At 35.9% G+C, this 24,428-nt stretch overlaps 1 protein-coding gene across 1 annotated transcript; it reads right to left on the bottom strand.

Moving 5' to 3' along the window:
• Window positions 1-3,417: 3,417 nt before the first annotated feature.
• LOC6641557 (tyrosine-protein kinase Drl) lies at window positions 3,418-23,798 on the bottom strand. Its single transcript, XM_002064401.4, has 4 exons — window positions 23,648-23,798; window positions 4,971-6,306; window positions 4,587-4,883; window positions 3,418-4,389 (listed from the first exon to the last, which is right to left on the bottom strand). Exons 1-4 carry the CDS (start codon window positions 23,760-23,762, stop codon window positions 4,278-4,280), a joined length of 1,860 nt encoding a protein of 619 aa, XP_002064437.3. The 5' UTR covers window positions 23,763-23,798; the 3' UTR covers window positions 3,418-4,277.
• Window positions 23,799-24,428: the final 630 nt, after the last annotated feature.

Here is a 24,428-nt window from a genome sequence, read left to right as displayed (position 1 = left end):
TATTTAGAGCTTCGACCAAGTGTGCATTCCTTATGAATATTTTCGTTTTTCTCTTATCTTGACACCTGTCAAACTTGGCTCATCTAATTGTGTCCATGACAACCCTTCTACAAAAGAAAACCAGCTGATTTTACCATCTTTTGCTTCTGCCACCAGGAAAAAACGTCCAACGAATTAAATCTTTTTAAAGCAATTCCAAATGAGATTTTCTCAATCAACTTTTTAATTAGTTTTGCAATCAGAAACGCAACAAAAAAATTAAAAATCAACAACAACAAATCGTCAAAGTTTTCTGCCATGGCAAGGAACACAATCCTATCACAGAAACTTTTACTTAATAATTTCAAAGGTAAATATTTATTCTTCAGCTAATGCCCGATGGCCATAATCAACAGCTTCAAAATGCCAACCATCAAAAAAGGCAAGAGAAGAAAAAAACCAAACCTTAAGAGGGGAACTCTCTTTAGTTCGCTTACTCGCTCTCTCTCGCTTTCTCACTTGACAAAGTAATCAATTTTGAGGGCAAGCCGACCCACTTTGAGAAAAGTTATAGGACCACCACCCCATAGCATAGCACACCTCTCTGCACCACAGTCAAAGCCAATTCGCATCCTTGGTCTTTCCGCTAAAAAAACAAAAAATAAAAAAAAAAGTTCAAACATCACCTGGGCAGTGGCAGCCGCAAGGGCCATCAGTTGGCTTCCCGAAATGGCTCCCAACTGACCTCACTCCACTCTTGTCGCACTGACTCACTGACTGACTGACTGACTACCTGTCGTCATTTTTGTTATTGTTGTTGCTGTTGCTGCTGGTGGTGTTACTTTTGGCTGTGGGCGTGGTTTGTTGAAAACTTTTTGCGCTGAAAAATTGAAATGCTACCTCACGTGCTGTGAAATTGTTGATTTTTGGCTTAGAGTGTTGACCAAAAAAACCAAAAACAAAAACGAAACGAAAAGAAAACCTCCCCGCCTCAACCAAAAAAAAAGGAACAAAAAAAACAAACGCATAGAAAAATAAAAACTGGCAGTTGGCTTTTGTTTTTCAATTTCAATTTTTTATATTTTGTTCCCCTGGTCAAGCACATTCCCCTCATTCTGTACTCTGTTTAATAACTTAATATCTTTTGTCAACGATGGCCGAGCAGTAGGGCACTTCAATTCCTGATTGAAATGCAGCTAGTAAAAGTTAACCACTTAGATTGGTTTCTGCCTAGCAGAAACTCATCATCGAAACGTCAAAGAGGGCAAAGAGTTTTTGGCCGATTAAAATGAATACCGAAATACGTACCAATACAAAACTGAAGGAGACTTCAAATTGAATGGTCAACAAAAAATTTTAATTTTATTTTCAAAAATCTTTTTGAAGATTTAAAAGAATTGGGGAGAATTGTATCATACAAAATCTTGTTGTTGCCGTAATCTGTAACCTTTGTGATTAGGTTAACAAACTCATGTTACCTCAAAGATAATAATTTACTTTGCTTTTTAATTAAAGGAAGGAATTTGATGAAGCTATGCCCATACCTGCACATACCTGACTTAATTGCCTTTACATTCGAGAATGTTATACACACTTACAAAATTCGTTCACACAAATGTTTTTTTTTTTAATAAATCGGACAATTTGAAACCCAATGCGGCTTTGGTTACTGGTAGTTAAATCTTAGTTATGTTATTATGGCAGATTTCTGTTCTTTGTTTAAGTTAGTTTTATTTTGATTTCATTTTATAAATTAAATCCCCTGTAAGCCATGCTCAACGAGAATTCTACAGTGACAAAAACTTTGATAACATTGGCAAAGAGGCTTTTGGTTTTGGTTTTACCAATACATAATGTTGATTAATAAAATTACAAATTTTTTTGTACATAATTTTTTGGAATATTATGTGAGGGTTTTGAGCAATAACGATTGAAAAATAAATATTTACTAAAGTGTTTTATATTTATAATAAATATTAAATGAATAAAAGTGGAATCTGCATTTCCAAGCTTTTCCGTTCTTTTTTCGCTTTATGTAGTTTGAATTCCCAACTTCCTTAAGCGCTGAAGATATGGTACAACTCTGGATTCTTTAGTAAAGTCGGTTTGGGGTTTATTGAAATAGCTACACAGACAACCTGCTCAGCGTATGTGCTGCCTATGACTAAAAATCTTATAAATTAGTAAAATGTATTGACCTCAAGTCGGTTAAAAATCCAGTTTTGATTAACCTCAAAAAGGTCCAAGTTTAGCCAACACATAATGGTAACAACACATAATGGTAATAATTAAAGTTTTTAATGGCTTTAGTGAATATATATCGATTTTACGAATTTCAAACCGAAGTAAAAGCAAAAATATGCATATCAATTTCTGTTTGTTTTTTTTAACAATGTGAATCTTTTTTGACCAAATATATCAGATGGTGATCAGATACTTTTTGTTTTATTACATTAACACTGAAACAATGGTTATTCTTAGCACATTCTCAGTCCATAATGTATAAGATTTTTCTCTTATTTGTAGGTTTTATTGGACCATTTTTGTAGCCTTTTTAATTTCTTTTTACTATAGAAAACCATGAAATAAGTAAACAGAAAAGAAAGGTAAATGTGTCAAATTTTAGATTACAGCAATTTCTTCTTGAAAATAATGCTATTTTATTTTATTTGTTTAAAGTGGCTATTTTACGTCGATTTTCATAGTTTTTCTTGAAGTGTAATCCACTTCATATGACATTATATCCATTAGCTTTCGATTTGCGTAGTGGCTTTAGCTAAATGCTTCACATTTTCTGGGTTCAAGGCACGTGCCAAACGAGCAGGGTCCTTTTTAAAGACATCACCCGTCACCGCCCACTTCTGCTTGTATGTGTGTACACGGGCACGAGCAAAACTAGTCTCTAGCAAAGTCATAGCTTGTTGACGCTGTGACAGGCATATTAAAAAGGACGCTTCTTGCCTTAAACATCATGTACCTCTAGCCCAAACTCAAACCACCGAAACGCAGAGACAGAGCCCCGACATCATGACGTGCCAAAAAACTAAGTAGTGTCAGAGCATACATACACACATAGAAAACTACGTTAGCCATCAAAAGGCGGCGCACACGTACACACACAGGTGAGCCCAGGAGAAGGCCCAGGACCTTAATGCTGTTCTGAAAAATAGGCAGTTGGCATTACATGACTTTTGTGTAGCCAGGCAGGAGAAGTAAGAAAGGGAAAAGATTGGTTTCGTTCAGTTCTTTTTTTTTTTCGAAGCAACCACAGGCGAAACCAAACAACATATTGCTCTTAGAGCGCGTTGTTCTTAGTTTAAGTGATTCCAGGGCGTGGCCTGGCTATGTATGTTTTACTTACCATGAGTTTTGACTATAACCAAGGCAATTTACAAAATGCATTTTAAATGTTATGCACGGACGTTTATTGTGTTTTTTACGTTTGCTTTTTTTTTTTGTATTCTTTGTTTTTTGTTTGTTGTATTTGTTAAGTATATTACAAAGTTGCGAGTGGGCGGGGGCAAAAAGGATAACAACTCAATTTAATCTTAAGGAGCTGGAAGGGGATTGGGTGAATTTCTGTTCTGTATTTGTTCAGTGCACCATTGTTGTTTTTTGTTGTTGTTTATCTAACATTAGTTAAATAGATAGAGCTACAATTTCTTACACATAATACATACACATTAATACATTTACATATAGATATATCTATATATATATTTTTTAATTATTATTAAGGTATTGTTTTGGATGCTATTTGACGAACTTGTAACACGATCATTTCAATTACTACAATACGACAAAATTCCACCCAAGTTTAGAGTGTAATTTTGGGTTATTCTTTCTTCTTTTTTTTTTTGTATATTTTTGTTTATTGAGAATATGCCACATACGTATTACTATTTAGTTTACTGGGTCATTTTTTCTTTTCTTGTTTGGGTTTGTAAATTCTATGTTTTTTCTTGCATTGAAATGTCACATTTTCTCTCTTCTTTCTAACCTACTATAAACTAAATACTAAACTTAGACACATATAGAGAGCGAAATCTATGTATATTGTATCCTTAATCTCGCCCTCATTATTATGTGCATATAGAATAAGTAACTTTTATTATGTTTACGTTTCTTCTTACTTTTGTGTGTGGGGGGAAGGGGGTTGCTATCCTCTGGGTAACTTATATATCCCCCGTGAAATATGTCTTTGGAAACAATGTGGCTGACGTGTTAGCCTGTTGGTAAATCTTACGACGTCGCCTCTTGTTGTATTTACAAGTCTTGGCATGTTGCAGCACCGCTGGTTAAACGTATCTGGTAATCTGGGTATGGAATTCCGATAGACAGATTTGCAGTTGACTGAACGAAGGCCTTTCAGCTGGCATAGATGCCCAGCAGTAAGCCATAATGGTAAAGCTGTAAAATGAATAAAAAAAACGTCATAAATTAGTCTTCATAGGAGACAAATAAGCCAACAAGTTCAGTTCATTCACAAAGAAACCAAAAACCGATAAATAATTTACAGATCTAACAATCGAATTTAAGCAAGTTCATTATATTGAAAACCCGATTTAATTGGATTAATTTATTTATATAGTTGTTGTGGTACTTACAGCTCATCGGGGCAATTGAAAGGCTGAGCCAATCTATAGCCATCTTTAAGATAATGCTCCATTTCATATGGATCAATTTCGGCATACGGTAGCTTGCCCAAAGTGCACATCTCCCACATTAGAACACCAAAGGACCAAACATCGCTGCCTTCATTGTAATGAGATTTTTGCAGGGCTTCCAGAGAAAGCCACTTGATAGGTCTATATTCGCCATCGCCCAAGCAATTGTAATCGCCTGGGAAGAGATCGCGACTCAAAGAGCTATCTGTGAGCTTAACACGCAATTGATCGTCAATACTAAAAGAAATAAAAAGAGGGGAAACAATATTTTTTGTTTGCTTAGCATTGTGCCTTTATTTTTGTTTAGTCTATCTCTTTACTTACACACAGTTCCTAGCTGCCACATCCTTGTGGATGACACCATGATTATGCAAATGCTCCATGGCCATGGCCAATTGAGAGGCCATCAATACTGTTTGAATGGTTGTCACGCTACGTGCATATGAGGGATCCTGCAGGAAAGTCTTCAAATTTCGAACACTACCAGTGGCCGCATATAGGACAAATGGTGTGGCATAATCCTCAATGGATATACCCAAAACGGACATTACATTTGGATGTGTGGCCTCGTATAGCATCATGGACTCTTGGAGCAATAGATTCACTTGCAATTGGCTGGCATGTTGCGCCACAGTCTTAACCAATACCTCCTGACAGTCGTTGTAAGTGCCGCGATAGATGCGCCCAAAGTTGCCTTCTTGGACGAGACAGGAGAGTCGGACACGACATTTCTGGACTGTCAGCTCTTGGAGACGGCGGTTGAACTCCTCAGGCTCATGCTCATATTCGCGAAAGGGCCGCGTCAGTGTGGCATATGTGGGTGTTATGGTCGATGGGCAGACATATATAGAATTGTGAGCGGTCGATGAAATGGTGGGTAAACGTTGGAAACTCGATGTCTTAATCAAATGAACACCATTCGATGGATGCCTTTTCGATGGACCCTTGGCACAATAGGCTATCAGGATGAGAGTGGAGACCAAGACCAAAGCAAGTATACCTCCAACAATTAAAGTAATCAAACCACTTGTCGGTGGCACAAGATTCTCTCTCAACATGGGATCATAACCGCGACCAGAGTTGCCTCTACCCACTGTCACCGGTGGCTGGGGCTCTGTGACTACATTACGCTGCTTCTCCTTCTCTTGATCCGCTCCATTTGGTGCCAAATGACCATTGGCCACGACATGCTCTTCATTATGATCCACATAATGGATATCATCGTGTCCACCACTTAAGGCCGGATGTACCACATCGTCATCATCATACTCCTCATGAGCGCTATCCTGTTCCTCTTTCAAGCAGATTTTCTTACGTTTGAATATAAGATTTGTATTATTATTGGTCGTTCTATCCAATATAACTTCCACATTAATGGTCACAGTGACTTCAGCATTTCGTGTGCCCGAGCACTTAAGAGCTATGCCCCAAGTCTGCGGTTCCATGGGCACATCACCAATACGTGATATATTCAGCAAAGGTCTGGGTAATACATCCGTATCCGATGTGGCTATATTGATGCTATAAGGCAATGGATGATCCACTAGTGATTGCCAGGTAAAGGTCACATCACTTATGTTCGCCGGCACTGGCACTGCGAAATTCAAGGCATAATCATTGATGGCTCCCTCTCGCACATAGTAAAGTTCCGCTGAGACTCCTGCAAAAAGACATGGAAAAGAAGAGGAAACATATTTACTCGCATGAAATTAATGATACATTTGAGGATAAAGTTTAACGCTCAGTCACTCGATGCTCGGGCATAATCAATCACCAGGGATAAACAGTTTTCTTCTCTTTACTTGGCTCAAATTGATTTTCGTATCATTCACACACTCGCACAAAAAAAGGGCCAAATATCTGTCTCTACTAGACACTTTAGTGACATATTGAAGGAGTTAAATGGACAAAAAAAAAACCAAAAGCAAAAGCAAAAAAGATTGCTCCTCCCCAAGGGGGTTCAGTCTTCGTATTAAAAGTGATTGTCAGTTTTGATGCTTTTCTTCACTAATTGAAAGGATTGTTAGAAGTACTAGAAAAAACTAAACATATTTTACTTTTACTCAAGTATTGTGAAAACACTATAACAAAATTACTATATGATACTAAATATGTAATACTGAGAGTAACGTTTCTGCTAGTTCAAGCAATAAGACATATGAGTTTGAGTTGAGTATTGAGTTTCTCAACTAACTTACATACATATTTTAGTAAAATTTTGTAACAGATTTTACCAGATAGGACTTATAAATTGAGTTTCTCAAATAACCATGTAAAGACAACTTCGTTTCAGATTTTACTAACTTAGCTGTAAGCTTTAACAAGCCTATTAAATATACTAAAAACCAATATCTAAATGGTTTCTTACTAATGTCATAGTTAACTATTTCTACTCAACATATTTTAGAAGTCTTTCTAATCTAAACATTAAAAAAATAGCGCATTTAAATTATAATTGTACAAATTTTGTTGCCACTTTACTTTATTATTCATAAGAGTAAAACAAATTTAGGCAGTGCCACCAAGAAACTGCTTTGAATTAAGGATTTTTAGACTCTTATAAGTCGATCTTATAGCAATAGCTTCTGTTCCCTTCTAAGAAAGGTCGTTTATCTAACCTATGTTTTACTTGTTGCAAGACTAAAAATGGTGTCAACCATGAGCTTAGCTAATTTCACTCCCCTGTGTAATAATCGATATTGAGGCAACCCCTAATGCAGAACGCGTAGCACCTGTCTAACCCATATGCTTATCAGATAATTTTTGACAGCTCTCTATTTGGTGTTCCAGTCACAATGCACTTTTAATTAAATTAAAGGAAACCTTTTTCTTTTCCCCACAGCTGCTGTTGGAATAGTGTTGCTGCTGCTGCTGTTGGCGCCTTGCTGCCACAATGAATGCACTTGCTGGTGCAACAGCTCGTGGCAGGGGCAAAATAAATCAATCAAATTATAAAAAAAAAAAAAAGAAAGAAAAAAGAAAGAAAAAAGAACCGGACCCTTTGCACACTAACCAAGAGACAGACACGCGAGCTCTGTATATGTATGTGTGTGTGTGTTTGTGCGTGGGGGCGTGTCTTTTTTTAGTGGGCAGGTTAAATGTTCATGCTTAATTAATGTTGATGTAGTACATATAACCATCATGAATGTTGTTGTTGTTGTTGTTGCTGCTGCTGTTGTCGGTGTGTTGCACCACTGAATGCGGTGTTTATTTTAGATTTTTATCGCAGTCGGCGTTGCAGTTACATTTTCTACTTGTACATTTTATTTTAATTTATGCCACTTATGTAGTATGTATGTTGGCTATTCATAGGAGTCTATATACACATCGTACTAATTAGTGGGGTTCCCTTTTCCTTTTCCTTGCCCCATTCACTCGCTCGCTCACTCACTCACTCACTCACTCGCACGCTTCGTTTGCACTTTGAAAATGTAATTAGTAAGCCAGAAGGGAGAGAGTAAAAAATTATGAAAAATGAAAGAAAAACAGAACGTAGTAGCAGGGAAAAAGAAAACGCAACTGTCGCATAATGAACTTGTGATAACTCAGCGACTTGCCCAAGTTTGTGGGCAAGGCATATACAAAAAAAAAAAGGGTTAAATGGGCCTCAGACATGTTACATTCATTAAATCGAGAGATGAGTTTCAGATAACTAAAATTTGAACTTCAAACCACCTTTTCAAAGACAATTACAATTAAAATTACGTAAAACTAAGCACAACTTTTTCTCCCCCACTGTCCTCTCAAACCGACCTTCAAGTTAACCCCTACCCCCAATACCCTGCAATTAATAGACAAGTAATGGCAATTTATATTTTGATGCCAAAACCTTCGCGTTAATTAGTGCCGCAAATGAACTTACTCATCCACCAAGTCAAGAAAAATCGATTTCTCATTATCATGATGGTAGATGAGGCGGATGGGGGCTGGGGGACTGCTGAAGAAGGTGTGGACTTTAAAAAGGAAGCCAAGAAACACCAGCAACACCGCAAAAGGTGCTACCCAAAATGAAAGAAAGGACACACAAAAAATAATAGAAAAAGAAAATGCCAAAGTTTTTCCTCACTGACATAATTTCACGACAGTCAAGTGAAAAGTAAAAGTTTCTTGTGCAAAAATTTTTCCGTCCCAAACTCTTACTTTAACTCTTTAAATCCTGTTACGGCCTTTTTTCCTTCTTGTAAATACTGAAGCTAAAAAACCAATTTGAATTCATGGCACGACATCTATTTAATTTCAATTATAACCCTAAAAAAAAGAAAAAAGGAAACCCGTCAGAATAGGCTAACTTTGGCCAATTCAAAATTTGTATACCCTTTCAAACAGTTCTAAAAGTTTAGTTAGTTATATGAAATTTTCTAAATATATTGAGCTCTTCAAATCTGTTAAATATCTGCTAAAACGATTTAATTTTGATAAAATTTGATAAAGCAAACTTAGTTTGGGTTCTTGGTTCAAAATAGTTATCTTCTTCGAAAGCTACGTTCTTCTGAAATAACTTACGCCAAAATATCGATTCATTATATATGTAAAACTTTGAGGTTCAAGTTTTTAATTACAAATAATAGAATTCTGGAGCTTTTAAATCTAAAACATTTGCAATCTTATTGTGAAAATAATTCTAATTGTACAGTACTGAACTCGGCGCTAAGAAGGGACAAACGAATAGAGATTCGTGATGCAAAACAATTTTAATATACCCATTTATAATAAAGAGTATGAAAAATATACATACCGAAGCCCACAGACGCATAAACCAAAACTTCTACTTTTATTTCTTTATGCTATGTTGGGGGGTTTCTTCTTTCTTTTTTTTTTGACACAAAAAAAAAACATTTTTGCGCCCCAAATCTATCTGGGAACATAGCCTTTCAGCACAACCCGTCTGGCAGTCCTAATTTATGCAAACGCAAAAAGCTGAACGGACCAAGGGACAAAGTCAGAGTCAGATTCAAATTCAGATGCAGAGAGATTTTTGTTGGTGGGTAGTTTGGCTATCATTTTATGCTTTCTTAACATATTTTTTTCACATTGCGTCATTTTGTATGTATGTACATACAAACATACGTACAGTGACTTATGGGATGGGGTGTGGTAAGGGGGTCTGTGGGGGATTTCGCAGGCCATAAATCCGAAATTGTCTTTTGACACATGAATATGTTGGGCATCAAAGCCAAAAACGAGACAGACAAACCCCTGCCTCTGCTCCCCCACATAAGAAAGTAGACTAAAAGCGAGACGACATTTTTATTATTATCAATATATATTGTATATGCGGCAATTTGGATGGGGAGGTTGAGAGGAGGGGGAGCGAATGATATCGAAGATGACATTGTTGGGCATTGGCCTAGAAGGAAGTACATACAACTCTTTATCTTGTTCTCTTTCTCTGCCTCCATCATCACATTAAGTACAGCGAATTCAATTTTCAACCAAATTATATGTTTCTGTAGATTTTCTCTCAATTTTTATTTTTTTTTTTTTACAAAATTGCAAAAGCCAATTGGTTTGTGTTTTTTTTTTTTTACATCCTCGTTTATTTTTTCTCATACCATAAAAGGTCAAGAGAAGAGAGCACAAAGCAAAGAGGTAAGACATGATAAGGTATGGTTAAGGTAAGGTAATTTTCATGCCGAAATGGTCATGATTCGTGCTTGGCCAAGATGTTGTTGTCTGGCCAAACAACTTCACTTCACACAGCATTCAGAGTGAAAGACAAACAAGCCAAAAGGACATAAGAACTGAAACTCAACTCAACTCAACTCAGCCACGTTTGTCTGGGGGTCCAAACTGAGTTGGTTGGCCCTCTGACTGGTTGGCAACTTCATTCGGCTAACCAAGCGGAGCTTCTACGGTAGCTGCCAAGTATTTCTATTTGTATTTCATCGCCCAAGTCAAGGCAGCTGCAATTTATTTAGCCCTGTGCTCTGTTTGGTTTTTTTTTTTTGCCCTGTGCACTTATTCTTTTTTTTTTTTTGTTTTTGCCTTTTCTCGTGTATTTTCTTTTACATTATCACCTCGATGCTGCGTTAGCTGCTTCATCAATGATGTTGCCCTTGGTCAGACCATAAATTTTCTACGCAGTCGTGCATAAATTATGATACGACACAAAAAAAAGAAAAAAAAACAAGAACAAAGATCTGACAGATATTTCTTTAACAAAGTGTTAAAAAGTTAAGGTCTTCATTCGGTAGAGGACTTAACATCACAATTTATTTGAATTCTGTTTAATGTTTATCTGTTTGGAGTTTTTCTATATTTAGATATAATTCCAAAAATGATGTAGGATAAAATCTTGCATTGAATATAAATATGTTGACAAACCAGAGAATGCTTTAGATAAGTTTTTTAGGGTATATAAGATGTTATGAGTTTCCAAAAATCTAACTTGCTAATAATATGTTTTAAAAATATTCTGGGAAAAGGCAGCACTCTTTAAACTGAATACTAAAAGAGTTAGTCTGACGAATCGCAGAGTTTTCAATACACTTTATAGTTTTATTCCGCTCCTGTCTTGGCTATTGCTATTGGCCTCCTGTTAGTTTAGCTCTTTTGTTTCCTTCTTTTTCAATTTTTATCTCCCTGTAGACCATTTTAAGCTCTTAATTATTGCAACACTAAACTATGTAGCATTTATATCTTTTGAATTTAAGTAGCTATTACCAGGTAAGTCAGGAACTGTGCCCACTTAACGGCTTTTTGGGTGTGTCTGCAGAAGCTATAGATAAAAGTGTGAGAATTATTGACTCGTAAAAATCAAAACAGAAAAAGAACTAGAAGAAAAGAAAAAATCTGAAATTTAATGTGATTATCTTAGCCAAGTTAATGTGATTATTAACCAAACTTGCGTGAGCGACACCTGCCCCTAGAGATAACAGCAGGCAGGTAACCAATCAGTCAACCCCTAAAAACATCATTGAAAATTCTTCAAGATTTTCTTTCTTCAATTTCTTATAGCCTTGTTGCCCTGCAAGCAGTGCTTGAATTGGGTATATTAGGCAACAACTGAATTAAGGCAGTCTGGCTCATACTGTGGCGAATTTCTTCAACCTAGTCTACCTAGTACAGGGTATTGAAATAATGGTGTGCCATCTTAACAAAGGTTTTGCTTTTTCCTGTTGCGTGACATAATGAAATTTTTATCACTTTTAGACCCGAAAACTGGACCTTAAACCTTGTCTCTGTCTTTTTGTTTGAGTGTTGTCTAGGAACTGCCATAAAATTTATGGAAAGTCATAAACCTCCTCAGTGTGTGTGTGTGTTTGTGTGGGCGGAGGAGGTCTTAATGTGAGTGTGTGTGTGCCAGCGGTTTTGGTTGAGGGAATACAGGTGCCGAGTGCCCTAGTTAGTTGAGAATTTTGTTGCGGTTTCGACTGCTTGGGTCAGCTTCTAATGTGCGTTGTGGCTGGTTTTGGTTTTTTGCATCATGGGTGGGCCTTGCTCATTTTGTATGGCAAAAGTCTTTTACTGTTAGGCAAATGTATGTAATAATACTATGTATGTGCTTAAGTAAACAGTCCGACTTCCTGTTTGCTGAAAATTTCGGGTTAGGAAGGTAAAATTTATGAACAATTTTTGACAGTACCCCAGTTAGGACAAAATATAAAAGGAGGGGAAACACCTCGGGGGCATTGTTGAGTAAGCAAACAAATCGAGGGAACATGCATACCTCCACACGGTCACACACACACACACAAACACACACATTTACACACATCTTATTCCATTTTTTTTTGTTTCAATAGCACCCCCGGGATGGCGTAATTTATGACTCTGACCGAGTGGAGAGACAATGTAAGAGCCGGGAAATGTGCTGCTGCTGTCTCGGTATTGACTTTTTGGCCAGCTGCTCTCGAGGCCAAAAACCAACAAAAGGAAGCCAGGAGAGATACAGAATGAGAGAGCATGAGGGAGAGTGAAAGAGAGAGATTAGCACAGAAATATGTATTGTGCATTCGAGTTTGTGGGAGTTGTAGGCGTCGCGCGTCGACACCCTGAAGTGGGGACACCCATTGAAAAGTTTTCAGCTTTTATTTTTTGGGTCAAACAAAAAAAAAATGTATGTATATGTATATTTGGGTCTTGTTTGTTTTTTGCCGGTTTATTTGTGTTGTTGAAAAGTGGCCAAAGGGTTTTATCATCTTGTAAACGTGTTGGGTGCTAAAAACCCAAAAGAAAATAACAACAAGAACAACAACTACAAAACACTGACCACACACCAAGTAAAAGCTAAAAATGGTCATTGTCTCTGCATTTTGCGGTTTCTTGTCACTCGTCAACTAAGTAAGTGAAAAACTGACATGATGAGATGAGATGGTTAGGAGGTGTGGCCACAGTTAAGATCTAGATAATTAGCTCAGCTTAGTGGGCAGTTAATTACTGTTGTCGGTCAAGTGTTGTCAACTAATTAAAAGGCACTTGAAAAATTATCTCATGCCAGTGATATGCTTATTATACTCCCAGGTCATGCAAAGTTTACTTAAAGTTCATGTTGAAAAGTGAAAAAATTTCAGTCACATTATCCTAAAATAAGAAATACTTGGCAGAACTGTAGAGTGTGGTTGTTTGGTAAATTAAATGTTATTAAATACTTCGAACTAATTATTGCAGTGATTTAGCAGTTAAAAATAACTGGTTAGGGAAAAGGTATGAAATTTCGACTAGCCCTCAAGGGATCTAGGACCTGAAGTTGTTGTATGAGAAGATGCACAAGTATATGTGAAATGGCTAGACCTGATTGTGTTTCCCGTAGCTACTCAAACTAACCCTCTGCTTAAATGGAGCAAGGATGATAGAAAATTATTGCCTCTTGCCCTCTTGTAGTCAATTAAGGAAATTTTTTCACTCAAAAGTGTTTCAAATATTTTTAAAAATAAATAATAGAACATAGAGGTGTCCTTTAAAAGTGTTTTCACTGTTAACTGAAGATATATCCTTTATACTTCTAATCTATTCGCTCATTGTACTCAAAAATGTAACTCATGAACAGTTTTTTGCTAAATTTACTAAATTTGTGAGATCAGTTTCATGACTATATTTTGCATCAATTGTAGCTGAAAGCAAAGATAATGAAAAAAAACTGAAACTCATCTAATTTTTTTATAATGAATCATAACAATTATACTAATATGAATATTGCTCTTGTTAGGTGTGTCTATTACCATATTCTCCCTTCCATTTAGACACTCATTCATTCATAATTCATTCATATCAACAGCTTCCACCCTAAAGGTTTTAATTTTTTGTTGTTAAATATGTTAATGATAATGTTGCTAATATTCCTCGCACCTAAACCCATTAGGCTGTCTAAATAAACACTCACACACACACACAAATATTTCATACCCTGATGGTACAACAAAAGAGTAGAAAAAGAGATGAGAATTGATAATAAAAAAAAAATAAAAGAACCCAGACAGAGGCCGTTAATAACCGCAACTAATGCACAGAAGAACGCATAACGAATTGCATTCGCAATGGAACGAAACGAATAAACTGTGTGTGCCTTGTAGAGATGGATGAGGAGGAGGAGGAGGAGGAGGGTAAAAACGGTTGGAGTAGTATATAATGGGAAGAGAATACTTGAAAATGAATTTTATAAATATACACAGAGAAATCATCGGTTAATTAAACTTAAAATAAACCGCACTATAATCAGGATGCTTGCCAGGCCCTGCGGCCATGTGGAAACTCTATCAGGCGTGACAGTGAAATTACCAACGAAGTATCCATCCACACTGTCGTCAGGCAGTCAGTCATTCAGTCAATTTGATTGAAGGGCATAAATTATACATAAGTACACTTCGAGAAAAACAATATGTGGTTTTTAAATTGAAATAATACATATTGTAAATGTTAAATTCTTATTGATTCCTTTTTGTACATGCTAAACTTTGTAGTAGTTTAAGATTCTACTTGACTGCACTTTTTTTCAGTGTAAATGTTAAATTCTTTCGATCCTCCTCTGATTTGATTAGCGTAAAATTGTAGGGATTCGGCATGGCTTGTGATCGATCAGAACATAAGCCAACAGTGACATAAATAGGTCGAAAGAGATAATATGTTTATCGAATCCCTTAGGATTAGGATGCCTCTCTCAGAAGACACCGCCCCATCGACTCGGCTGGTGCCCCATCATCATTGCAACAAAAAGTGCCTATGCGGCACTTAAGTGCTCCAAATTTTTAATTACTTGCGATCATTGAAGTAACACCACCCCCCTCGTTCGATTTATCTCTCCCTCACTCTGTGCATGTGCCAAGTGAAAGTAGTTTTTCCCATTTGCGTGGGAAGCTGCCACAACACCAGGGGATATGTGAGTCTGCGGGCGTGTGAAATTTTCCAATAAGTTGCCTCTGATTGTAAATTATGGCTCACTCAAACTGTTTGGGGAGCCTGATAATTGCGCGGAAAGTTATTAACCATTTTCACAAATTAGTTCCAAGTCATCTAGCTTTTAGATTTTTCGTCTCCTCAATTCGTGGCCGTTCTTGTGGAATATCAGTTTCGTTTTACCCTCAGGTCCTGCAACACTTAGTTTTTGTTTTCATTTCTACCCTTTTCAGCATTGCCACAATCAATTTCCTATCAAATGACTGCCACACACGTTCAGGACTCAAGCAGCAATGAAAAAATTATTAAATACAAAATAATAAAAAATAATTTACGGCCTCATTTAGAGAGTCAAACTTGTGTGTGTGTGTGTTTGTTAGGGGTAGCAGCTCTGGTGGTAGGGGAGAAGTTCGTGTGCATGGCGCCCGCTCGGAATTCGCCAGCAATAAAAAAATGTGCCACACTCAAGGGCCAAGTACAGTGGTATCCGTGCAAATTAATCCGTTATGAAAGACACGTAGAATTAATTGAAAATATATTCAAATATACTTGGCATTACGTTTCGATGTTTTATCTTATAACGATATAAGTAGAATTTATGGACAAATTAAAGATGAATTTTGTTAGATTAGAATATGAATCGACCTAAAATCGAGTAGATATATGTACATATGAGTAATTTCGTAACACATTGAACATTGAAAGAGTTAAAAAAAAAGTTGCTCAACCAAGTCTATCTGACTTTCTAATAGTTCGTTTTATAGGAAGAACAAGTTTGTACCTATTTGAAGTTAGGCAAAATTTTATCAGTTCAAATGGTTTCATTTAATATAAATTTAAAAGTTTTATTATTGTCAAAGATCAGTCTAATGAAATTTGCAATTTTTAACATCTTAATTTTTACATATTTCTAAAATTTCGAATAGAAAATATAGTCGTTATCCTCTTTAGATTACCTTTAATGGTAAGGGAAATATAGACAGTCTCTCGATTTAGGAGTTGTATTTCTTTTTAAGGCCAACACGAACCACTGTTACGATATGTGTATTGAGGCATCATTGGAATTGTAGGCCTGCAGGCACACATTGCAAGCCGACTTCGAGACCACCACCGCCACCACCACCACCACGACCAGCAGCAGCAGCAGAAGCAGTCAGAGTAGTCGTCAGTCCCACCGCCTCTCCTCTCATCATCATCACACATTGCCGCTCTACTCCCGCTGCGTCGAGCGGTTGCAAATAAAGCACTCAACGCTGGTAACTTGGTAGGAGGAGGTACAGGCGAAAGGGAAAAGAGAAAAGGGGACCGGGAATCACCGGTCTCCGTCTACAATTTTATTTTCTCTCTTCTTTTTTGTTTTTGGGGTGGGTGTCTGGGACCGGGCGTCGCGGCGTGCTCAAGTGCTTTGCCAGCTCGACGTAGCTTCACATTACGCTTCCGGGCCCCAGACCAGTCTCCGCATTCTGTTTGCATACGCAGGACGAGGGTCAGGATAAAGAGAGAGAGAGAGAGAGAGAGAGACAGAGAGAGAGGAGGTCGAGATGTATGGTTGGAATGGCATTGGTAGCAGGAGTAGGCACAAGGGAACTGAGAATTGTTGCCTGCTCCCCGTGTTTGCACGACGCATTTCTGGTCCATTAAGTAGCGCTGTTGTTGTTTTTGTTGTTGTTTGTTGCAAAGGTAGAGCCGTTGCCTACCCTGAGCCCGTCCCTGGTATGCGTTTGTCATTGTTGTGTGCGACTTTTCTCACTTTTCAGATGTGCGGGGAAACAGGGACAGCAAATATCTGTGTATGTATGTGTGTATCCATAAGATACAATTGCTTTTTCTATTGCTGCAGCACGCGTCAGTTGATTTCTGGGTTTATTTTTTTTCCGTTCTTGTTTATTTCTGTTTACATAGTCGTTTTTGTTGCAGCTAAGCCAATGCAGGCAACTGCCCTTTCTTCTCCTCCCCACCGCTAATCACCGTCAGTCTCTTCATTATAATGATGATCATTGTGGGAACATTTCGCTGATGCAACAAGAGTTAATTAAGCTAAATGGTAAATATCCTGATGTATTTTTCACATATATCCTTTAATACGCATTATTGTTTTAGAGCCTTGTGCCACCTAATGCAAATATCTTGTCAGGACGTTTTGGACATTAACATAATTTGGGCATTTTCCTTTTTTATTTTGGTTTTGGCCTTCCTCAAGGATTATCATAAATTTTATGCCAACATTTCACGAAATAAGCTCTGCTGTGATTTATGTACAAAAATTGCACAATTTATGTGAGAAAATGGCAAGAGAAATAATTTTCCTTTTTTTTCCATCCCTCCACCCTCCTCTTGTTTATTGAAAGCTCAAAAGTTTTGGCTTAATTATTAGAACGAACATTGTTGTTTGTGGTCACTTAATGAGCTTAAATATTTGTTTTAAATTGCTGCCATATTTTCATTAAAAATTTCCAAAAGTTTACTTTTAAATACATTTCGCTTGAAATCAATTAAGTAATATTTAAAGAAGAAAAAACAGAAAACAGTCATTTTGAATGGGTTGGAGAAAATGTTGATGTTTGCATAAAAAAAACATACAGGTTGACTTTTGGATCTATTTACACAAATAATTGGGACCAACTATAATGTCAAACACCTCTCTAAGCTAATATAACTTGCAGCATTTATTTTAACAATTGTTTTATTATTTGAAACAATATATTGTTTTGTACATATTTGTATACATTTTCAGTTGTTGTTTGCACAAGTAATTTAAGCCTCTTAATTTCTATTAAAATATTTTCAATAAAACAATTTTTAAGGTAATTATGAAAGGAAGTGAAATAAATGAATACATTTTATGAATAAATGTTTATTGTTTATACCTGTTGTTTTTTTTTATGGCAAGGCAACTATGTTTCTATAGATGATTAGACTTGATGATTTTTTAATTTATTTGATAATTTTCTTAAATAAATATTGTTCATATGTTTCTAATACTGTATTAGAATATATAGATACTGATCTATCTGAAGTAATTGTTATTTTTTAAGAATTAACCAAGTAGAAGCTGCTTAAATATTTATTTTTTTTTATACTTCATTATCAAACATCAGACATTATATTTTATTTGTCTATTTAGCTAAACAATACTTTATTTAAATTATCATAGAATTGCTAAATTTTAATTTATAAAGATTTTAAAGCATGAAAAAGAAAAACCATTCTAGTTCTGTGTGAAATTTATAAGCAATTTCCCAATATCTGACCAAAAGAGACCAAGAGAGCATAATAATTAACCAAGATTCACTCAGACACATGTGTTTGCCATCAAAATTGAATCCGTTCCTCATAATGGATGCAACAATTTGTCTCTAGCCTGATAATTACTCACACCAACATGGATGGCAACTGAATAAGGAAGGCAAAAGACAAGTTGTTTCTATAAAAAGCTTTCGAAATCAAGTCAATTGGAAGTTGTGCAACTCATTCCGAATCTCAAATGATTGTGGGGGTGGTTGGGGATTTCGGGTTGGTTTGCTGGTGTTTTATGGGCGCTGGCCTTCCGTTTCGTGTCAAGCGGCCACCAATCATGCAAAAAAGGCAACCAAATGAGAAGAGAACCAGAGAAAAAACTACAAAAACAAAACAAAATAGAAACAAAAACCGAGCACAAAAAAAACATAAACAATTGAAACTGATTAAATTAATTTGATAACAAGTTTAGCTGCAGCAGGGGACTCTAAGCACTTGAGATATGAGAAAAGTCTTTCTATATTTTATTTCTTCGTTTTTAGGGGGTGGCAAGTTTCACATATACATATGTATGAGTGTGTGAGTGAGTGTGAGTTTGTGTGCGTGCATTGCTAAATTGGAATGTGAAATATGATTTTAATTTAAATAAATTTACTTTAATTGCTTGCCATGCAAGAGAAAGAGAAAGAAAAATTGGGTGGGCTCAAAAAACCAATTAGAGATAGATAGTCTTTTTTTAGTGATAGAAAGAGAATGAGAATTTAAGATAATTCATAGCCATAAATTGTGTCAGTTTTAGACAAAATGGACAGGTCCGATAAGTAGATCAAGTTGATAAATTCTCTATAAAATAATTGAGAAAATATTGCAATCAACTTAAAGTTAGAAGAATCAAAACAAGAACATATATTTTACTTAATATTCTCAAAATACTTTTAACAAACTATGACGATAGATACAATTAAGGTTTTTGTTGTATAGAAAGATAGATTTTTTTAATTCGAAATTTTTAAAAACAGAATATGTAGTTTCTCTAAAATCAATAATATTATTTTATTTGGATTTTTTCGAAATCATTAGGAAGGTTTAGGAATCAATAAAATAAAGATTTTATGGTTTCTTAAAGAAGTTTCAAATATTATGTATTCCTAGTAAATAAAGTTATTGTTTTTTATATATAGAAAACATAAACTAAAGATTAGAATATTAGATATAAATGTACAAATTATTGTGTTTAATATCCCTTTATGTCACATAATTTTTAAAAACTTAACCAATCAAAATGTCGTTAAAGTTCACTAGCATTAGATCCTTTTCTCATAAAAGTCTTTGATCCCTAATACCAACCCCCTTTACATTATTCATTTCGTTATGAACATCTGTATTTTGAGCAAGTCACGTTTTCTAATGTCTATCAACAACTTTTTGCTAATCTCTAACCATCTCTGAAGGACGATTAAACCATTGACATTTTCACACTTAGTCTGCCCTTTATATCAGTTTGTTGCCAACTCACGTTTGGCTAATAAAACGAAAACAACAAAAAAAAATCAACCAGAACACTTCTTTGCCTAAAAATACTTAGACATAGAACAAATATGATATTTTGCCAAGTAATGTGAACTCAATTAGTAAACGACAGCCAACCCAAAAAGCCTTCCAAATCTTTTGGGGCGAGAAAAGCGCAATGTAAGTGGCGAATGATTTCTTTTTGAGACTGAGACAAAATAATTAATAAATATATACACACATACATATCTATGTATTAAGGCATTAAATATGTTTGTACATATGTACACAATGTGGCAATGCATTAGCCCGACCGTCTGCATGTCGTTTACCATGTCTAACTAAGAGAAGGCAGAGGAACGCCAGCTTAATTGGCAAATGAACAAGCGAAAGCAATGGCCATGAGGATGAGAATGAAAATGATGTGGATGTTGATGGCGATGAGGATGAGGGGAATGTTGATGCCGATGATGACTAGCACGATGACGGGGCCAAAAAAGGCAACCATGTCGAGACATTTGTGCAACATTTGTGCAAAATCTCAGTTGCATTTCAATGATTTTAATTACCACATACTAAGAGAAGGAGAACAAGAAGAAGGAGTATAAGGACTACCCCAGTGAAATTCAGTCCCCCAACACACACACACACACACGTGTCACACGACATTCACCTACTATACATACTACTCCATATCATTTACGACTTCAACTTTTACTCCTGCAAGTCATTGGCCCTTCATTCAGTATTCACACCCTCAGTCGGCAATCATTACTTTTTTGTCTCTTTTGCCGTATTGCATAAACATTTTACACTTGACAAATATTAAACAATAGGAAAACAAAAAAGTGGAATTGGTTATGCTTAGGTGACCACGCCTCTTGCGCTTAATTAAATCGCTAAATAGGCTTTTGAGCGGATGCGGATATGGCAATAAAGACCTAAAACGAATTATCTCTATAAGTACATATATTAGACTACATTATTTGAGGTCTATAAAAACTTTCTAATTTGATAATATTTAATTCATTAAGTGATTTGCATACAATTTTTCTCAAGAAACTGAGTTTCTTGATGGCTCAGCTAATTTATAGCTAATACTTTATCCTACAATCCTTCAAACTCAAATAAGTAGGCCAAGAAAACTCTTTCAAAAACATAAAGCGTGAAAATCATAATCTTGATGAATGAAACAAAAACTATTTTCAACAGATTTTTTATGACATCTTCACTTAAAAAACAAACAAACAATATTTTTCTCGCTTTTCTCTCTCTCTTTCGCTTATCTTTTTTTTCAGCGATTGTAAAATCATAATCCTCTCGAAGAAAAAGTAAAAGTGTTTTACGAGGTGTCGGGACTATAGAATTTATAACTTTAGCACGGAATGCATTTTTTTTTTTGTGTAAATGCATACAAAATAAATCAGTAGCAGAAAAGCAAACCAAAAAAAAGAAGAGAAAAAGTAATATAAAATCTATGTCGAAGCCATAAAACACATGCAAAGTGGAAAAAAGGAATGGAAGTGGGTGAAGGAGGCAGACTGGCCACGGGTAGCCAGGCAGCCGTCAAGAGGTCGAGAGAGATATGGGAGGGAAAAAAAAAATTATCAAAAATTATGTTGTAAAATTTACAACACTCGAGAACGACGATGTCGATGACGATGATGATGATTATGATTATGGGTGATGACGATGGCGTCGTACGCCTGTGCAAACAGTCCATGTGATTGATGGGCCAGAAGGGTGCAGAGCATTCGTTGTCACTTGTGAATATCTGTGTAAATATTTAAACAAATGCAACGACTACCTACTACTAATCAGGCGCTTATCTCCCTTTCCAGCAGGCACTCGACGATGACTACTCTTATCATAGAGCGCCAGTTAGCCAGCCAGCGAGCCACCTAACCAGCAACACAATCAATCAATCAGAGTGAAAGAGACGCAGTGAATAGAGTGCACTATGCTATAGCAGTAGCAGTCGTAGTAGTAGTATGTAGTGCCTTGTAGTAGTTAGCCCTCTTAGGGAACTTGATATGATGATCTACATACAAGTTAATGTTTGAGTGTTTTGAGCGGGGTACAAAATTTATTTATTAGTTATGTCAGCCGCGTGTCAAAATAAAATCACAAATTTAAAGCCATTAATCTGCTTGTGCTTTTGTGGCCAGCGATGTTTAGAGAGGGGCCGGCTATTGAGGGTTTGTCTTTAGCCCAAAACCCTAAAACTACCTACCCTGCCCTGTCATATCCACGGTCTCTCTCTCCAATTATCCCCAAAAGCAAAAAAAAAACAGCGTTGACAGCTAGCGAGTTGCATGCCTGACCTAGTTTCTCTCTTCAGAGACCTTTCGTAGGTGTCATTTCTTTTTTTTTTTTTAGCGGTCTGTTCAAAAAGCTTGTGCGGCTGGGCGGACCTCTTTGTGTGAGGTGCACATCAATTAAATTGTCAACCCACATGTACCTATAGAAAAATATAAAAAAAAAAACCCTACTGAAAGAGCAGGAAGAAGGAGAACATGTTGGAGGTTGGCAGAAGAAGATGAACCAAAGTTTTATGCAGCTGTGTGGCATTTACTGTTCGTTAGATATTCCTCATTCTCTTACACTGTCAATTCTATCTCAGTTTCGTGTGTATGTGTGTGTGTGTGTTGGGTGAAGTGTGCCAAAAGGACACTTGAAATTTCTTCTGCCTTCGGACTATATAAACCATGTCAGGAACTGAAAGCTGCCATGGCTCGGACCTGAACTAAACTTAACTGAACTGAACTGAACTGGGTTGGGCAGCTCGTTAGTTAAATGAGCAGCTACATATACATATGGCCAAGAAGGTGCCAAGTGCTAGGATAACTCGAAAGCTTCCCTAAATTGATACATTAAATTTGAATTTTAATCTTTGCAAAAATTATGAAAATATAAAAACTAGAAAAAACTTGCACGAAAGTGTTGCATTTTTATATTTTCAAATACCACTTTGAACAACATTGAAAGTTGAAAAGACTTTTAGAAATACAAATTTCATTTAATCTTCTTCATAATGAGGTGTTTGCCAACAGTTTGCATCAACATAAACATATGACTATCTGGAATATATGTATGTATGGCTTTAATACTAAAAACAAACCAAAAGTCACTCTATTACCTCTGTACATTGCTCTAATTTAAGATTTCCCAAGATTTCTCTTATTATCTACATATAAAGACCTCTTTGAGATTTCCCATAATTAAATTAACTTCAACAACAAGTATGCTTGGCTAACTCTAGTTTAAAATTTTAAGCCTAAGCCTCTTTGATGCTAAAACTAGGTGTGAATTACAAGGAAAGAAATCTAAAATGGCAAAATTCATCTTCTTATTAAGGAGATAAACAAACAACTAAAAAACTAAGAATGCTAGGATTTTGTTCACATTTTATTTGTTATTTAAAATCCAAATGTTTGTTTACATATAATCATATATCAATTTATTCACATAATGTAAACAAAACTAATCTAATCTGTAGTTTTAACTTAATTTTCTATCTTTTTGATGCAATTCTAAGAGATTCAACTCATTTGAGAGAATTTGAAACTATTTACCTAAAGATAAATAAATGGCAAAACATTTTTCATGATAAAAATCAAACGATATCAGCAACAAATGTTTTTTCAACCATCATTAGTGTGTGTGTGTGTGATTGAAGTTTCGAGTCTATTTTTATATTTTTTGCCTAATGATGACATGCCAAATGATGGACAATTGTTAAGCCATAAAACAAAGGTCTTTTGTGTACATATATTATCATAGATATCATTAGCATAGAAGACGTAAAACTTTGTCTAGCAGTCATACACGCCCACACACGCACACTCATACATATTTTCATTCATTATGTTTATCTGTGTGTATATATATACACGATTTTTTTATGGGTATATATAACTTACCAATAAGCCGCAGAACCTCGTGTAAATTCAAAAAGATGTTCAAATGCGTCTGTCCACTGCTAAGCAGAGCCAGAAATAATCCAATTGTAAAAATTCCTCTCAAGTTTTTCTCCATTTTTTTATTTTGTTTGCACTTTAAAAACTTTAAGCTTCTCAACAGTTTAAGGTATTTGTTGTTGTTGTTGTTATTTAGTTTTATTATATCTTCTCGTTTTTCTCGCTGGCACTGGGAAAAAATTGCACTTCAAAATTCAGTGAATTTTTCTTTTATTATTTTTTGTTTGGCATTTTATCTTATAATTTCTTTGGGCCTTTTCGACCTTTATCAAATTTCTGTTTTGGTTATTCCTTTTAAATGCACATTTCGAAATACGCTAGTCGAATTTTAACGTTACGATGCACTTGTGTGTATTTGATTCCACAGAGTCAAAAGTCTTCCGCTTGGAAGTTGTTTCATCCGCTACGACGACCAACTCGATGCGCGACCCGTGACGATTCTGACGGTACTGTGCCGACGCAGAGACTCCTGGTTCAAATGGTGGTTGTGTTTTGAATGTGACCAGTGGTGGGTGCAACTCGTTGGTTTGTATTCGGATGTGTTCGGCAAAGAGGGAAAAGAGAGAAACGAAGCAAGTGATGGGTACACTTACATTGCCGTTTTCAAAAAAGCAAAATAGGACTTGAAAAAAATTTAAGCTACGGGAAATGTAACTGAAAATAAATCCAAAAAATAAGACTATCTTCGATATAGTACTTCAAAAACTCTTTTTTCTTTACATGA

The sequence above is a fragment of the Drosophila willistoni genome (assembly GCF_018902025.1).
Source record: "Drosophila willistoni isolate 14030-0811.24 chromosome 2R unlocalized genomic scaffold, UCI_dwil_1.1 Seg200, whole genome shotgun sequence".
In the NCBI taxonomy this organism is placed as follows: Eukaryota; Metazoa; Arthropoda; class Insecta; order Diptera; family Drosophilidae; genus Drosophila; species Drosophila willistoni.
Note: the sequence above shows the minus strand (reverse complement) of the source record. Positions and strands in the feature narration are given on the sequence as shown.

Excerpts from the sequence above, each read along its gene's own strand:
- LOC6641557 (XM_002064401.4), bottom strand. The coding sequence starts at position 23,762 with ATGGAGAAAAACTTGAGAGGAATTTTTACAATTGGATTATTTCTGGCT. Across the intron at positions 6,307-23,647 it reads CGAGGTTCTGCGGCTTATTG|GAGTCTCAGCGGAACTTTAC; the intron begins GTAAGTTATATA and ends GTCTTTTTGCAG. Across the intron at positions 4,390-4,586 it reads TTCAATTGCCCCGATGAGCT|CTTTACCATTATGGCTTACT; the intron begins GTAAGTACCACA and ends TTCATTTTACAG.